Source organism: Typopeltis vanoorti, chromosome 20, assembly GCF_054136105.1.
Source record: "Typopeltis vanoorti isolate ZY-2024b chromosome 20, IOZ_Tvanoo_1.0, whole genome shotgun sequence".
Taxonomy (NCBI): domain Eukaryota; kingdom Metazoa; phylum Arthropoda; class Arachnida; order Uropygi; family Thelyphonidae; genus Typopeltis; species Typopeltis vanoorti.
In genome coordinates, this window is record NC_143568.1 from 32,904,159 (window position 1) to 32,923,752 (window position 19,594).

General features: G+C 35.3%; 1 protein-coding gene across 2 annotated transcripts in view; it reads right to left on the reverse strand.

Annotated features, from left to right (window-relative positions):
- The window catches only part of LOC150095350 (serine/threonine-protein kinase dyf-5), a 337,365-nt gene that overhangs the window by 202,228 nt on the left and 115,543 nt on the right, over positions 1-19,594 (reverse strand). For both annotated transcript variants that reach the window (XM_090410825.1, XM_090410826.1), the window contains exons 3-4: positions 15,687-15,741; positions 362-483 (exon numbers count right to left, since the gene is read on the reverse strand). In XM_090410825.1, the coding sequence (XP_090266951.1) occupies positions 362-483; positions 15,687-15,741 (177 nt within the window). The remainder of the gene's footprint in view (positions 1-361; positions 484-15,686; positions 15,742-19,594) is intronic.

Consider the following 19,594-nt stretch of genomic DNA (forward strand, 5'->3'; position numbering starts at 1 on the left):
TTTTATATAATGCTTCTCTTTCTTACATTTTGCTTTGTATTCACTTAGAGCACATATTGACTTATTTGCCAGGAACTATTGATAAACTATTGATTCCAGCATGGAGTTCTGATTTTTCTATCCTTGCAGACAACCTCACACTATCTGCCTCTTCGGCTACATCAATTAATGTTTTCTTCAGGTCCACTGAATCCCCAAAGTTTGGTTCATGTTTTCACACACTTCTATTTTTTTTTTTTGATTTTTGTATACTTTTGTATATTCTAACTGTAAATATGTATTTCCAAATTGTTAACTCTGAAAAATTAGCTGATTATACTTCAAAACACAAACTGAAAAACTTTATATAAAATATACTTGCCTGTCTTTAATGAGTTGGTATAAATTTTCTTTCATATACTCAAAGACAAAATACAAAGTGTTATCTTCTCTAATGACTTCTTTCAATTTGACCAAATTAGCATGACTTAGTTTCTGAAGAGACTACAGTATGTGGATAAAATAAAAATAAAGTTTTAAACACATTAGTATTTAATAATAAAATTACTAATTTGTGTGTATCTACACACACACAAAATCAAAAATGAAATCATAATTTAAAGTTCCCTCATTAAAGGTGAACCTGCAGATGTTTGATTTGTAATCCTAGCAAAACTTCCATACAACTAGTATCTTTTTTCCCAATTTAGTGTTACTTTTATTGCTTACTTTGCCAACATATAAGGAATAAAATTTTTAACTCTAGATATTCTACATTTCTGTTTTGAGTAGTGGTGATATGCTTGGAAGATTATATGTAATTTTAATTTTACTTTTAATATATTAAACTATATAGACCTTTAAGTGATAGATGAATTTCAGAGCTCTATGAAATACAACTACTTTGCTTTTATTTATTATTATTATTTTTTTTTTTTAAGTTGGGGGTAGAGGGGTTGGCTGTTGCCATATTTGGTCTACAATTTCTCTTTTGCCTGTCCCCAATCACTTCTTACATGCAGAATAGGTGACACTCTTCAAAGCCATGCAAGCATACCACAGGAACCCAGAACCTCTGAATTTAAGGGTCAACAGTAAAATAGTTCTGCTGAGTGGTCATAAAATAGTACACAGGACCAACCTGACTGAAATGCATCAGGAGTATTCACAATGAGCTAGTGAATAATTCTGCCACTACTTACTTTCCCTGGAAGGAGCCTAAGTACTGTGGTGTGCATGGGTAAAAGTACTACACTATCTCCAGTGAATGGACAGCTGTGTGAGATATGTTTAGAAGTCTTTCACCTGCAATGTTACATGCTACTATTCTTTAATTAACTCTTTTTCATCAGCAACCATAAAAGGTAGCATCACTAAAGATCCTCCCAGCCAATCTCCGTCTCGTACCCCATGGCACTATAATTGTGCCAACGGGATGACCTCCTGAACTTTTATGCCACTTTTCTATGGTCAGATTACTGCTTTTGCTCTCCCGATCCAAACAACTGCACTGAACTAATAACCAAAATAATCCACACTGGAATGAGAGCCTTCATTCCCCACTCTGTTGCAAATGTGTATCCAAGCTCTGGTTTTCAAAAAAAAAAAATGTCTCTGCAATCCATGACAAAAATGCAGCTTATGTTCAATGGTTTAATTTCCCATTTAGCTTACACAATGGCCAGAAACAATGTGTAAAAAAAAAAAGTTATCAATGATTCCAAAGTAGACTTCATGAGAATGAAATTACGATAAGCTTGCCTCCTCTTAATACGTTGCTTAACACGTTCACTGCCACGCTTCTCAGGCATAGTTTGTTCCTGCACGGCAAGTGCTTTGTGCATCTTCAAGGTCACTATGAGTAATCTCGTAGCTGGCTTATCAGACAGAATTTTGTTTCATACGCCAACTACGAGTAATCTCGTATCACCCCCATCTTCAAGGTTACTACGAGTAATCTCGTAGCCAACTTATCAGACAGAATTTTGTTTCATAGGCCAACTACGAGTAATCTCACATCACTTCCACCTATATATTACATGTGCTAATGATGGTGTTTATTGCATCTAGTCTAGTTTTAGTTTCTAGTCTCTAAGAACCTTCAATTTCGCTATAGCCAGTAAAAGAAAACTTACTGATATAGAAGTAGAAGCTTATGCTAATATGAGCGATGATGAATTTCATGAAATATTTGGTTCTGATTCCGAAGATGATCTTACAGATGACTCCAGTGGCGACTCAGATGATGAAGAAACTTTTGAAGATGAAGTTAGCATCCAGCCAAATACATCAACATCTACTTATTGGGAAAATTCAGGACAAGAGCCCCTGCACAATTTGACTTTGTTGAAACTGCAGGTTTTAAAATTGACACTGGAAATTTCAGTATCAAAAGGTTAGTTGAACTTTTTTTTCTGAAGATTTTCTCACAATTTTAGTAGAACAAACCAATTTATGTGCTTTACAAAATATTGAGCAAAGCCGAGCGCAGATCAAAAAAAGTCAAAGAATTTCAAACTGGAAAGCAACAGACATACCTGAAATGAAATTATTTCTTAGACTTTTACTTCATATGGGTCCTTGTAATTTACCGTCTATTGAGCATTATTGGAGTACAAATCAACTTTACAATTTGCTATTTTGGTGCTCTAAAATGAGCCGAAATCAATTTCAAATTTTATTGCGTCATTTGCATTTCGCAGATAATTCCCAAGCAGCTAATGATAAATTGCACAAATTAAGACCAAGTCCTAGATCACTTTAATAGTGTAATGCGAAATAGCTACATACCAGACAGAAACTTATGTATTGATTAGTCAATGGTGTTGTGGCGTGGTAGACTGCCATTTCGGAAATACATAAAAAACAAAAAACATAAATATGGCATGAAATTCTATGAACTATGCGAATTGAATAGATTGGTGATAAAAATAAAAATTTATACAGGAAAATCTGAATCGTCTTTAGCGAAAATGGGTCACGCATATGATATTGTATGGAAGAATATTTAGACAGGGGTTATGTATTGCATATGGACAATTTTTATAATTCTGTAGCTCTGACGGAATCACTTACCAACAGAAAAACGTATGTGTGTGGAACGCTGAGAAATAGTAGGAAAACAATCCACCAGATGTTATTCAGAAGAAACTAAAGAAAGGGGAATTTGTCTGGCAAAGAAGAGGTTCTGTTGTAGTCAGCAAATGGAAGGATAAGAGGGAAGTTCTTTCCATTTCAAATATGCACAAATTTGAAATGGTTGAAGCGCAAAATCGGAATGGTAAATTTCAATTAAAACCAAATATCGTTAGGGATTATAATTTGGATATGTCAGGCACCGATCTTTCTGATCAAATGCTTTCTTACTATTCCACCTTACGAAAGACAATTAGATGGCCAAAGAAATTGGCAATACGCATTTTTGAGATATTTTCAAAATGCGCATAAATTTTATAACATGATTACTGGAAATGCAATGACTGCGTTAAAATTTAGAGATCAATTTATCTCAGTTTTTGTTGGAATGGATGAGCTTACAGCATCAGAGAATATCAGGAGGAATTGGGATTTTCATTATTTGGAAATTTTACCACCAACAGAAAACAAGAATCGCCCGACAAAGCCATGCCATGTATGTACACGAAACAAACGACGGACACGAAATACGTTATTATTGTCCTGTTTGCCAGGAAAAACCACCATTGTGCATGGAAAATTGTTTTAAAATATACCATTCTTAATTTGAATAAATTGTTTTTTATTTTATTGATTGGTTTTTATTTTTATTGATTTTATTAGTTTTAAATTGATTTACAAATTATGTGTTATACTACGGATTAACTCGCACTTGGCATAGGAGGTTGGTAATCAACATACGAGTATATTCGTAATTGGCTTCTGAGGCACATATATAATATACTATATTTTAGTTGAAATTATTTCCCTTCTATCAAGCCCCCAGACGTGCTCTCCACTTTATTCAGAATCCAAGGGTCCAAATTAAGGTAATTATACTAAGGGTTAACTTGTGTGTTTGGCATAGGAGGTCGGTAAATCGACAAATGAGTATATTCATAGTTGGCTTGTGAAGCTCATATACGAACTACGAGTATACTCGTAGTTGGCAGCGCACGTATTAACTGGTAGTCAAGCCTTCTGATCCGTTGCTAAGGCTACTGGGTGTAACTTCTGTCCTTCCCTGTTGTTGCCACCTGTCTTGCATTCTGGTGGCACTACGGTAACTTACCAAAGGAAAAGGTGGACCTCTTGGCATCAGTTATTTCCTCCAACTCCTGCCTGGACAACCAAAGCAAATCACCTCCCATTCTTCCACAAACTGCCCACTGAATGCTTCTCTAAACTTCTGTCAAAAGGACATCAGAAAAACACTTATCTTGATACTAATAAGGCTCCTGATCCAGATGGTATTCCTCCATTTGTGCTCCAGAATTTAAACCCATCTGGTATTGCCTATATAAACCATCATATTCTACTGGCATTGGCACAATAGCATGGAAGCAAGCCTATAAAAGCAGCCTGTATCCACAGCCATCCAACTGTCATCCCATTGCTCTCACCTCAGTACTTTCAAAAGTGATGAAGAAGGTTATCAACAACCAACTTCATTACCTGGAGACTCAACAATTAATTAGCAATCACCAATATGGATTCCACTATTCTCATTCTACATCCAACCTCCTAGCTAATCTCACTCACCTTTGGACACAGGCCATGGAAAGATTGGGAGAAACAGGGTTTTTTCTCCCGGAAACTCGGGTTTATCATCCCGCATACATACAAATCGGCCCTTCAGAACACACGCAATTTACAGACAAAAATTACTAGTTGGGGTGGTGTTGGAGGTGGGCGGTAGATGGCATTGATGGAGATGATTCGTAGTAGAGGTTAGATGTAGAGACAGTTGTAGATGTCCTCCCGCGATGAGTCTTCGGACTCCTTGGAGGTATCAGTATCAGGAATAATAATAATAATAAACTCATGTTATCATTCTTGATATTTCAAAGGCATTTGATCATTTTTGGCACCAAGGCCTCCTGAACAAGCTGACATCTTACGACCTCCCTTCTGCAAACTCGGCGATTGGATTTCCAGTTTCCTCACTGGTTGCTCATTATGTGTCATGGTGGATGGCTTTCTCTCATCAGATTTCCCCATCAATGCTGGTATTCCCCAGGGTTCTCTGCTTTCACCAATGTTCTTCCTCCTTTACATTAATGACCTCCTTTCTCTGACTCGAAATCCTATTCACTGCTTTGTCAATGACAGTACTCTATGTTCCTCTTACTCATTCAATAAACCCTGCAATACCCTAATGTTAGATGCCTCAAGATCTTCCATAACCAGCAACTTGAACACTGACCACCTCAACATCCTCAAATGGGGTGAAGACAACTTAGTAAATTAATCCCCAAAAAACTCAAGTCTGCCTTATTACCTGCAAGAAAAATCCTACCTCATCTCCTCTCGTTTTTGATAATGTTCCAGTTTCCTTTCAAGATCAACTTTCTCTTCTTGGATTGATTCTCATAGCCAGTTTATCATGGCATAAACATATTACTCACATAGCCTCTTCCTTAGCCTCAAAAGTTTGGTGATTTTTTCGATTCTAAACATTACTTCTCTTCCTCTCAAATCCGAGACCTCCCTAAGAATTCTTGATGATATTCAGAAGAGGGCAATCTGCTAAACAGATGATGTTTCCCTCACAAACTCCCTTCATTCATTCATTCATTCACTTTACCATTGGCACTCAGTTTAGCACTATGGCTTTTCTATAGGTACTTTAATGGGCACTGGCTCCTCTGAATTGGCTGCTACCATTCCTCCGCTTTCGAGAGTTCTTACATCGTTAGAAGAAAGTTACACTGGCCAACACCCATACACTGTCTAGCTTCAAACACAGCAAAATAACTTCTCATCAGCTTCCTTCTACCTCTATTTTTTGGAACAATCTCCCTAATACTGTTTTTTCCACTGAGTACACTCTCCCACTCTTTAAGAAACATCAACAGGCTACATTTTTCTCCATAATCACTTGTCTAGTCATGGCACTGTAATGTTATAGATCTTGTAACTTTTCATGTGTAGGTTCATCATAAAAACTCCACAAAAAACCTTCCATGTGTTTTTATTTATTACCAACATTATTAGCCTTACTTAACACAATCCCTGTGTTAATTAGAGCCTCTGTAGCTCAATCAGTATAGATGAAGCCCTTTAGTCGGCAAGACCTGGGTTCGATTCCCATCCATGACTTGAGGAACCTTTATCTGGTCTCTTTTAACTACAGGTTAGTTAGCCGGTCTCATACGGAGGTAGAGGGTTTTTTTCACTTGGAAACTCAGATTTTTCATCCTCAGAACAGGCAAACTGGCCTGTGAACACACACACACACACACACAGATCTAATCAAAAATGCATACTTAAAATCCCTCATTTTCGGGTTCAACCTGTCCTAAGGGATGGATGAGAAAAATTGGGGGACCCCTACATGACAACAACTGGCCTACTACATCTAATAGAACTTAACTTGGCTAGAACTATCTAAAAGAATTCCTCAAGCAAGATTCTTATCACCACTTCAAGAATGGTGCTCATGCATTCATCAGATATAATATCCCAATATTAGATAATGTCAAATTGAAATATCTTGTCTCACTCCAAATTTCCTTATCAAAGTCTATTGCATTTCTGTATTTATTGCTCTGACCTCTTTGAATATCTATTGCTTAAGCTTAATTTTATGCAGTCAAAATAACCACAGAGGAAAGTTTTCTCCCTGGAAAATTTCTGATTCAACTGAATTCCCTCTCTCAAACTCATTGAATTAAACTAGAAAAATTTTCCAGGGTAATCTTATTAGCAATGACCTATTACCAACTGTTCAGCTACTCACAAGAATATGAAGCTGATCAAAAGAAATCCTAAAGAAATTTTTTGCTACATGGCAAGTAAAAGGAAGAATGACAATGGAAGGATGACTTTAACAAGTGCTGATAGTAGAGGTAACAGAAGCAACCAAATAACTGAGTTACTATGTGATCTTTTCGCAAGGGTGTAACCATTCAGGCAGTGAATCAACTGCATTCTCAGAGATGTGAGAATGACTGATAGGAGAATAGAGGATGATGAATTGGAGGTGCTTAGGGTATTGAAGAACCTAAAGCAAACATGGCCAAGGAATTAGATGGCATATCAGCTTGTGTATTATGAGAAATTAAAAGGGAATTAGCACATCCTCTAACCAGATTGTTTACTTTAAACTTCAGGGAAGGTGCCAATGGAGAAAGAGGACAAGAGGGTTCCACAGCATAAAGGAGACTCCAAGACAAAATCAGAAAATTATTGGATAATCTTAGGAATTGTTAAGGTATTGGAGAAGTCAGTAAAATTCAAAAGTTACATACAATTCACCAGTGAAATCGAAAACTTGAACACACTTCCATTTCTGAATACATTGTCCTTCACTCTCTAATATAAGCTTACACACACACACACACACACACACACACACACACACACACACACACACACACACACACACACACACACACACACACACACACACACACACAAAATGGCCAAATATCCAGACTCCAACAACCATCCAACCTCAAAAAATAAAGAGTTAATAGTTTGCTCCAATGAGCAATCGTTAAAGAATGAATTTCTAAAGCATTTACAGAGAATGGCTACAGCAGAAACTGCAAGAATACACCCAAAAGGAACACCTAATATAATAAGCAGAATATTATGTAAATAAATTGGGAAGCTAGTTTAATTGTTTATATTAAATTTATGCCATCCATACAATTAAAGAGTCCTCTCAAACATGGTTTCCTTACCTACCCACCAATACATATATACCAAATCTGATGCTCCTCTTTATCCTACTTACAGTAAGACAATAAGAACAGCACATCAAATTCATAATTATGAGAAATCAGGGCTTTCTGTTCATGTACTTGAAATGTCACAGAATTCATGGAAAGCACCACCTATTCCTTATTGCACCAAAACTGGTATGGAAAGAAATTATTCAAAGAACTCTGTGAAATGTTTATCTCAAAATCTCAACAAGAATGATGGCCTAAGAATCTCCAGGATACAGATGACCCATTTCTATATAACATCTTGTCCAAGACACAAAGGACACAAAGCGACAAGACAATCAAGATAAAAATTAACAATCCAGGGTTTCAGCATTCTGTAATTCAAGAAAGACAACAGGAATCCAGAAAAGTAATCTCTAGATGTCAATGATGCAATTTTATTTCATACCATATTTTTTGCATTTATTTTATTATTTGTGTAGTTAAATTTGATCTTTTTTTTTTTATTTATAATTTTATTTGTCCCTTGGCAAAGATCAAAACGGGTAACAGTTCACCAAAGTAGTCATGCTTAATATATAGTGAATTTCAATGTAGCTTGTATCTTTTTTACCAACCAAGACAATCATTTCTTTCTACATACCTTTTTGCATCTGGATGGCGTGGTTAATATCGTGACCGTTTGCCCCAGGGAACACGATTGTCACACTTTCGTTAAGTAATCCTCTGATCATTGAGTCTCAATACATCATTTTCTCCTTGCTTTTTCTTGTCAGTTTGGTCAATCTTTATTATTCCTTCATCCATTATACCTGCTTCTTTCTCTTTTCAAGCCTACTATGAAGCCTTTTCTCTTTTCTTTGTCTATCTTTGCCCTATGAAGGATAACATTTAAGCATGCTATATCTTTATTAATGTCCATTTCATTCTCCTCTATTTACACAGCTGCATGCTTCACATTAATAACATCATTTCCATCTTACTGTCAGTATTTGCTACGTTCTCATAACCTAACAGACATTCACTTTTGAAACACTAAATATATACTGTCTCTCTCTTTCTAGTTTCAACTTCCTTCCACATATTCTCTAATTTTCTTGACAAATACATTTCACACATATGCTGCATTGAATAAAATCTCAGAAATTCAAATCGCCAAACAAACGTGGTCTTTGCCTCCGTTCTTCTTTGCATTAACCCTCATGTTGACAATATTACAATAAAAAGTTATAAAGATACTGTTAAATTGTGAATGAATACAATTCACTAAGAAATGTTTCATTCATAGTTTAACAAGCTTGAGCACATAAAAGAGAAATGCTTGTATTTTGGTAAAATTGTAATTAGCCTGTAAAACTTTAAGATAACGTGATTAGTACAATTTTTGTGAGTATTCACGTCTGAAGTTCCTACTAAACTGTATATTAACAATGAAAATAATACATAGCTTGTCTGCTAGCAATGATAGAAAGTTTGTAAATTGTATATAACCAACTAGTAACACAAGGTCAAAGTATGCAGGCGAGACACCAGGATTAGTGAGATGTCTGAAGTGGTCACGTACACATAGGGCATGTGGTGCGCTGTAGTCTTCTCGGAAGACGCTACGGAAAGGCAAGACCCACGAGTACAAGAAAATAGTGTATCAGGTGAAAATTAAGTATTGCAGAAGGGTGCTGATAAGGTTGATATAAAAGGGCTGGAAACTCCCCCAAAAAGGTCTTATGTTTTCTCTCTCTCTCTCTCTGTGGTCAGAGTTCTGGTGCCCTGGTTGAGGTGTGGGTCGCTACCGGTTTCAAGCATTAAGATGAGCGGGTACACATGGGAAAGTAGCGGCTACGTAGCGAGCTGGATGGATGCAGTTTCATCTGCACACCAAAATATCTCTAGGCATAACTGATCGATGTGTAATTCCAAGTGGACCAGCCTAAGCTGATGAAATTTCCACCCACAACATAGAAAGAAAACAACGTGCTGAGAAAAGGAACCAAGAAACGAAGCCTCTGATTAAGTTTTGTATGAAAGGAAGAATTTTGTAATTTAAGAATCAAGGACATTCAAATGGGTTAGAACTCTAATTAAAATTAAGACAGGACTATTATATATAAACAAAGTTGGTGAACATTTCAAGCCAAGGGCTATGTCTAGTATATGTGATGACTGTTAATTATGTCTAAGGTGTTATAGCATTACCTAATCCTAACTGTTTTACTAATACCTTAAATGTTTTGTTGGTTAGAGAACTGAGAACGCGAGCCGCTGGAATTTGAACAAGATTGTTCCGAAGCATTGATTATTGTCCATGATTTCTTTAACTTTGTAATCTAGTAATATAGTAATGATTGAAAATTCTCTGTTGCGTAAAATTATCAATATGTTAAATAAACCTTTTGCTCTTATTCATTTGGTTGCCTGAATTTAAGAATCCAATGCACCATTCATAAAGGATTCGGACTGAAGCGGGATATATAGGGAGTAGACTTTATAACGGAGGGTCACGACTAGCATTAGATTTGAATTAGAAGGTATTATCATTTCAAAGTGGGGTATTTTAAGTGTGACAAAGTAACTATGTGCCAGTCTGAGAGTTCACTCCTTGGCTGAAAGGTATTTCCAATCTAGGGGTTCAGGGTGGCACAGCGAAACAAATAAATAAATTTTCCCTGAACCTTAAAAAGGAGATAACTCCAGACATCTCTAGCAAAGGAACTGGCTCCTCACAGATACAGTTCCCTTTAGGAAAGGTCAGTCGCTTACTTGACTACTTAACCAGCAAGAGTGCACATAGAGCTCTATATCTTAAACTATTAATAAGGAGATTGTATGCAGTGCTATATCAAAATATATTCTAGGGTTAAAGGAAGCAAGAGTGCACATAGAGCTCTATATCTTAAACTATTAATAAGGAGATTGTATGCAGTGCCATATCAAAATATATTATAGGGTTAAAGGAAGCAAGACAGAAGGTAAAGACAAATATACGAGAACATTATAATGTAAAAACAAGTCATAACAATATTAAATACTCTAAAAACACGAAAATCTACACTAACACACTATAACAAGAGTGTCCAACCAGCAGTAAATGGTCTGCGTGCGGCCCTGGACTGTTAGTAATGCGGTCCCATAAGATCTTAAACTTTTGATATTATTATATGATGCAAAAAATATGCTATCTTTCTTTCCATTTTGATACAGGAATTTGAGAATAGGTTTCAAGATTTCAGAAAAAAATACTCCATTTTTTGTATATTTGTGACTCCATTTTCAGTCGACATAAATACATTAGCTTCAAATTTTCAAATGGAATGTATAGAGTTGCAATCAGATATTCAACTCAAAGAAAAATTTGATCATGTCTAGATTTTTATAAGACCTATCTTCCCAAAGAAAAATATCCTTTGCATCACAATCATGCTTCATTCATTTGTGTACGTACATTTGTGAACAACTATTTTCAAGAATGAAGCATACAAAGAGTAAAGTTAGATCAAAAATTTCTGATGAGAATCTTGAGAGTGCACTACAAATTGCAACCACTTCCATTGAACCAGACAATGATGCATTGATTTTACATAAACAAGGCCAAATATCTCACTAGTTTTGTGTTTATGCTGCCCTTTTTTTTTTTAATGTTATAATAAAAAATTAAAAGTTTTGTTACTTAGATACATTAACTATATGGAGCCCAAAACAATTCCTCTTCACTAATGTGATTCGGGCAAGCCAAAAGGCTGGACACCCATGTACTATAACATTCATTTTACAATGAAAAAACACAATAAAACAGACAAAAATCACCAATTTTACACAAGTGCTAAATCTGTTAATGAAATTAAAATCAAGTTAAGTAGACATGCAGAAAATGCAAGACATTTGTTTCTCTCTCTCTCTCTTAATTCAAGCATTATAAATCTACATTCTAATAACAAATAAATGCCAGCCTAGTTGGCCGAGTGGTTAGCGTATCCACTCTCCAACCAAATGACTATGGGTTCAAATCCTGCCGTGGGCATGGATGTTTGTGATTGTCTGTGCAAATACCAGTGATGGTGGGCAGTAGATGCTGTTGGTGTAGAAGATGATGTGGTTCACTGTAGTTGGTGGAATGAGTGGTGGAGATGGAGAGATGTAGAGTAGGTGCCCTCCCTCGATGAGTCTTTAGACCCCATAGAGGTGTCAGGTAATAATAATAATAATAAATTTAATATGCATGTGCCAGTGTAGCAATGTTTCAGGTAAAATACTGCTACACAGCCAGAAGGTCATTATATGTTTCATTCTAGTTACCAACTAGAGAAAATTTTTTCTAAAGTTTTTTTTTTTATTTTTGGTTCTCAAGTTTGTTAATCTCCAGCACATTCAGGTAGCTTTTTTCTACCAGAATCTCAGGTTTTTATCCCATCTCAGCAAACCTGACTGTAGAACACACTATTTCACACAACAATATCATCAGATTTAAGATCACGAGATGCCATTTGGTACTCTCTTCCAATGGCTTAAAAACCAATAACAGGCATGAGCTCAGATGAAGACCAGGTGCTCACATATACTTCATTTGACTGCATTAATGGTTGTAATAAAAGTTTAAGGAAACAAGTCTCTTTTTCTTAAGAAGCACAAACAACTTTATCTTGCTGAGAAGGAAAAAAAACATTCCTTCTTACCATTCTTTTATGAACTGACCAAAAATATCAATAAAAATAATGAAGTTCCCATACTTGATCTATTCTTCTCTTATTTTTAATAAGAAAGTGGAAATCTTAAGGAGAATCATCAAATTCCTGATATGTTCCCTAAGAGAATGTATACGATAATTATGACAGTAATAAATGAAATAAGTTACACCATTACTGCTGATCAATAATTTTCCTCCAAATTAATCTGTTAATTGTCAAGTCTTCAATCTTATATTTCTGTCTTTTAAGGTGCTTTTTACTGTATCAATCCACCTATATCTTGGTCTTCCCCTAGGTCTTTATCCTGCCAACCTGGCAAAGAACACTTGTTCTGCTAATCTTTCCTCTCCCATTCTATTTTAAGTGATCATACCACCTGCGATTAGCTCTATTAACACATTCCTGAATGCTAACAATGGCAAGTTCTTTCCTTATGCAGTATCTTCATTTTTAATGTGATACTGCCATTGATGCCATCACTAAACTAATCTTTCTCAGAACTTTCATATCATTGGTTTCTAGTCTTTGATCAAGTGTTTTATTTCTCACCCAGCTCTCAGATCCATCAATTAAAATTAGTTTGAACACTGTCTTGTATACAGCTAATTTAGTATTTTGACTAATTGCTTTTTTATTCAGCTGACTTCCTATCATACCAGCTTTACTAATTCTGTTTATTTCCATACTTAATTTACCATCTAAACTAAAAATTGTGCCTAAATAGCTGAAATGTTTTACTTATTCAATAGATTCACTATTCAGAATACAGTTGATGTTTTCAATATTTCTGCCTATTTCCATTGTCTTTGTCTTTTTATTGCTGATTTTTTTTTATTACAAATTTATTACAACAGTTATTCAATTTAGTCAGGGAATCTTGCAGACTTTTAATGGATTTATTCAGATGTATAACATCATCTGCAAAGAGCTAAGATTGACATCACCAATTTTGATATCAGATTTAATACCACTTTCCTTCATAATGTGATCCATACAGATAACGAATAACAGTGGAGATAATGTGCACCCTTGTTGCACACCTGATTTTACCTCAAACCATCTTCCTGTACCTCCTTCAGTTCTAACTGCTGACTTACAGCTTAAATAGAGACTATGTATTGCTTGATATAATGTCCATTTACACCATATAACTATAGTTTTGAAGAGCTTTCCTCAAGGCACCTTGTTACAAATATAACAAATCCTTGTTATATTCCCAAGATTTTTCCATTATTTGTCTTAGAGTGGAAATCTGATCCTGACAATCTCTATTTGGCCTGAATCCAGCTTGTTCTTCACCAAGCTTCCCTTCCACAATTGTTCTTAACCGTTTCTCAAATATACTTGTATAAATCTTACCAGGAACATTCAGTAAGGAAATACCTCTGTAATCCTCGCATTCAGTTTTATTTCCCTTTTTATAGATAGGTACTATGAGAGCTCTGCTCCAATCCACTGAAATTCGACCTTCTGAATTATCCAATGCAGCTACTGTAAAACTTTTATACCTCCATATTTGAGCAACTGACCTAGCAACAAGAGGCTCCTCTTCTTGCTGCTAGGTTAGATGCTATGCAACATGTCATGGACTCCATTAAGGCCTTTAAATGTTGCAGGGGTATGCTGTACAACATCGTCTCTTGATCCACATAATCCAATAGATGTTCTATGATATTCAAATTCAGTGAATTCAGTGGTTATGGAAGTTGCTATCAAGTTTGGTGATCATTCTCAAATGATACCACAAATGTGGCATGGCTTCCATGTTGGAACACACATACACCATCTGAGAAGATAGTCACCATCAAGAGATGTACTGATCAGTCACAATGAATAGGTACTTTGTAGTGTTCATAGTACAATCTACAGGTATCAGGGCTCCAAGAGATTCCCAAAAAATACCTCCCATATCAAAATGCTACTATCCCCTGCCTGTTTTTTCTGGACCATGACACCAGTGTGATTCCTGTTCCCAGGTTTTCGAATCTTCTAACTACAATCCATATAGCACAGCTAGAAACAAGCTTTGTCTGAAAAAAACAATTTTCTGGTCTTCAATTGTTGAATGCTGTCTCTCAAATGCAAACTATAGAAGCAGTCATCAATGATTAGGTATAAGCAGGGGCATCTACCTCAAAGGCATATATGAAAGATGTTATGCTGGAAGCCATTCCATAGTATTTCATCTATGGACTTACATTGGGGGGGGGGGGAATCAACCTGTGTTCACTACAAGCATTGAAGAGACTTGAATGCACACATGGCCTGGTAACTGCTGTTCAGCTCAGTAACCTTCTACTTCTACACTTTAACTATCGCACACTGTAAACAGCCTACAATACTGATACTCCACAGTTATGGCTTATTTTCAAAGTCCACCAGATCATATCCCTTGCCCATTGGTGAACCATTCTCAAATGATACCAGCAATATAGCATGGCTTCTGTGCTGGAACCCATATACCAAATGGGAAGACAGTCACCATGAAGAAATGTACCTGATTAGTCATAATGAATAGGTACTTTGTAGTGTTCATTTTTTCCACTGAAAAGTTACATGGAGAAAAAATTCTGGTGAGAATGAAAGACTTGTTGGCTGATCTTTGGTGAGGCACTGTTGTACCACAACAGTACTCTTCTGATATCCACAGTGCTGATTTTTTTTACAGATTCCATCATGCTTTTGTACAGTGAAACTCTCATTACAGCACACTGTAGGGACCACCAGGAATAATTTGTTATAATGGATAGTATGGTGTGTTTAGGTAGTGATGGTGGTGGTGGTGGGGGGGGGGGGGACATGAATGTTGTTATTTGGGATTATGCCTGTAAACTGCATGTTCCTCTGACTGGTTTACTTGTTCTGTGGGATGAAATATCCTGTACATCCATATGAGACCAGTTAACTCATATTCAGTTGAAAAAGCCCTTAATAAGACTCTTGAAAGTCCTTTAGTTGGAAAGAGCAATGTGCATGATCTGGGGACTTTCAACAGTTGCCAAACTATACTTTCTATTGTCCTGTCATTGTTCTAGTATATACTGTCTTGTAATTAATAATCTAAATATTGATTAAAATTCTTTATTATGATTTCTGTAATTTATCAGATGACTATATTACATAAATAATATACAAAAATTACATCTATAATATGCAAAAAATGCTTATGTTATACCTTCACTTCTCTTAGATTCATACATTCATCCCATGAGTAGTATTTCTTCTTCATTCTATGATATAATCAATTTTAAAGAAAACAGCTATTATACATTTACTTTTAATTAATATCATATTTAACCATAAAAAGACTATACTGTATTATACCAAAATTACATATTTTATGTGTGTGTGTGTGTGTATCTTTTAAGCAACACATAGATAATATAAAAAGTTGATTCAAAACGTCATTAGAAATTAACTTCTAACAGTTGCATGGATAAGTCTCATCAATCTCTTAAGTCTTAAAAAAGCATGCAAAGTGATGGTAAGCAGACACTGAAAAAATGTGGGTGTCTTTGCTATTCAGGGATTATTCAGAATGAAAATATATCTTGACAATTAGCAATCATATCATTATATATCATGTTTGCTAATTATCTAATTTTCTCTAGTCAGTCAACTTGATTTTCAGGATGAAACATCAGAGTTTCCCCAAGAGAAAAATAAAAATCCTTGTCACCTTCTTATGAGACTGTTTAGCTACCTTCAGTCAAAAACTTCTTATGTTTCACATACCTGACTGCCAAGAGAGCGATATAAAATCAGGAGGGAGGAATATAAGTAGATAATGATTAACTTGTTTGTTTGTCTGGAATTACAGCCAAAGCAACTAAAGCTATAGTACGCCCACAGATTTGAGACCCTTCAACACTTCTGGCATGTCACAAAAAGGAGAATCCATTCCGATAATATGGTAATCAATCTGTCTTATGGGATGAGTTGTTTATTATTACATTGCAGAAAATTAGCTTCTCTTTTATGGCCATTGTAGTTTTTAAAGTGGTAACTATTTTGCGTGCAAAACAGTTGGAAAATTTTATCTATAAAGCACGTGATTTCGCGTGCTGGCGACCAATTCGTATGGCCTTCATTTCTTTCTTCCCCTTCAGCATATGAATCGACTATTCTTGGCACCAAGCCAAGCGAAGCTCTACAAAGTGTGGGCGTACTATACAAAGCATGCATATTAAGCCTTGATTGCATGCATATTTCTCTATGCATGCAATCTAGGTTTAATATGTCCAGTTTGTGTGTTTTGCAGGATAAAAATTCTGATTTGTTTCAATAATAAAAGTGAGTTGGCATAATCAAAAGAATTCTAAATATAGAAGAAAATTTGCATCATGTGATTTTTACTTTTGATTTTAATTTTGCTGTTTTTACTTTTGAAAAAAAAAAACAGAGTTTTTAAGAGAGGAAAACCCCACCATTTCCACATAAGACTGGTGAACTCAGTGCATTCATCTGAAAACCTCTTATAAGCATTCTTTGCACCCTAGAAGGTATTCAAAACAAAGGTCTATCCAATCAAAGGCTATCATTATTATTGAATGAGCTATGAAGACTCTTATCATTATTACTAGTGGAGGCTCTTATTGGTTAGCCAAATGTGCCTTTGTTTTCAGAAAATACTTCCAACACCTCCTATATGGTTACTTTGATGAATAGTCAGAAAGAGAATGACAGAGTAGACAGCAAAATTATGCAGTCCAGATCCTAGATAATCTCACATAATCATTTTTGTCTGGATTGGTTTCTAACAATACTATCTACTGCAGTTTATTATTGATTTTATATCAATCCCACATGACATACTGTACAACCTTTTGCAATGATCCTTCCCAAAACCTACGCATAGTATATTAGTGCCATTTGGAAAAATTAAGGAAAGAGCTAGAGAAGGAATTTATTAATGTTCACGCTTTTAAGATTTGTAGGAAAAGGGAACTAAGGATCCCAGTTCAGATGAATAGTAACTATGAGGGTACCTACAGAAAAACATAAGATAGAAAGTGAACATCTGCTGACAAAGAATGAAGCTGATAGCACAAACACACACAGAGGGAGAGAGATTCTGAGTTAACTTACATCTCTGGCTCCCAAGTACATCACTTCCTTCACCTTCTCTGACTCTAAAAAATTAGATGTCTTTTTCTGCTCAAGACTATTCAACAGCTATATAATTTTCCACTGTATAAATTCCAGATCTACCCAACTCAAAGAGGAGTAGTGCACCAAAACCCTCCTTTAAAATGTTCAATGCTATCCAGAAGACAATTCTTCTGATGATTCCTGACACCTCCAGGGGCACGCCAAGGGTATTTGCCGCCCAGGTGCAAACGTTTATCGGCCTCCCCTAATACTGCATTGTATAATCCAAATTAGATATTAGCTACATAAAATGCCGCCCGGGTGCGGTGCACCCTCGGGTTGGCGCAGCCCTGGTCATCTCATTTTAATGGCCTATTCTTGGATGTTTTTCTGTCTCTTTTACACATATTTTAACAGACACAGTTCGACTGAACTGGGTACCACCATTATCACATTATCCTTTAAGCCTATTAACATACAGCAATTGCTGGTGAACATGTGTTTAATATTCAACTTCAAACCTACTGAACCCAATTTCTCATCCACTTTTTTCATTTTATGTATCTACCTATTGTTGGAACATTATTCCTTACTGTTATTCCCCAAGGGCTACAACTTCCAGTTGCTGAAGAAAATGGCAACAGGTTTCTTCTTTCTTCTTATCTAACACATAGAACTAATGTGCTACTCGACATATGAATCATTCTGCAACCTCTACTGTTGTGCTGATATATATATATATATATATATATATATATATATATATATATATATATATATATATATATATATTCATACTTTTATATACTGACTGAGATCTGAGAATTAGAACAAACAATTAAATTTATTATTAAATACGCAACATGTTTCATCAGAGTGGCCGACTTCTTCAGGCGTGAGAGAACATAGGAAGCCAAAAAAAATGCTATAAAGAAACATCGACTATAAAACTATAAATTATAAATTATAAACTATAAACTTTATAATTATAAATTATAAACTATAATTTATATTTTTATAGTGACTCAATGTTTCTTTATAGTGTTTTTTATTGGCTTCCTATGTTCTCTCACGCCTGAAGAAGTCAGCCACTCTGATGAAATATGTTGCGTATTTAATAAATTTAATTGTTTGTTCTAATTCTCGGATCTCAGTCAGTATATAAAAGTATCAACATATCCCAATATATATGTATATATATATATATATATATATAACAATTGTATTGTGGATTTCAGTAGCTATAATTTATTCAACAAAAGACATTAACTACAGTTAGGATTATCACCTCTTTTTAGCAGAAGACAAACTAATGCCATGTTTTTTTTTTTAATGTGCTGCTTTCTACTGAATAGCATACTTAACTAGCTAGCCAGATCACCAATTTCCAAAACGAGCACATGCGCTCGTGCATACACACACACACAGAATAAATAAAGATTATATGCTGATACACAAAATGGAGAATTTACACAAATGAAAAATTTCACCTATAGCTGCCAATGAAACATGAAGACCTTGGTATCAATGTCTTATGTTTCGCTCAGAAACTTGTGCTTTTTCTCCCACAAAACACATGATATAAAACGACATAACAGATGATTTTTTGGTATAAAGGTTTCTTAACAAGGCAAAAAAATTTTAATTTATTTATTAGCTTACAACCCAATCAGTTTCATGTACCTTGTGGTATACTTCTGAAGAAGAAAAATATAAATAAAAAAAGGCCAGTTAGAATGACAAAAAGAGGCATTTACAGCATACAAACAATGAAGATACCTCAATACTGAATAGAAGAGTGGTATCTCTTGGTATGCATTGTTTTTTTTCTGTACATGAAATGAGAGACCAACAGGAGGATATCTAAAAATGAAAGCAGCCAGTTATTTTCAAATTCCAATGTGATGTTTATACAAGAATGTAAGTTGTTTGGGTAACAAAACTTCTCAGTTGTTATGAGGATTCTGACTAGATAATTACAATATCTAGTCA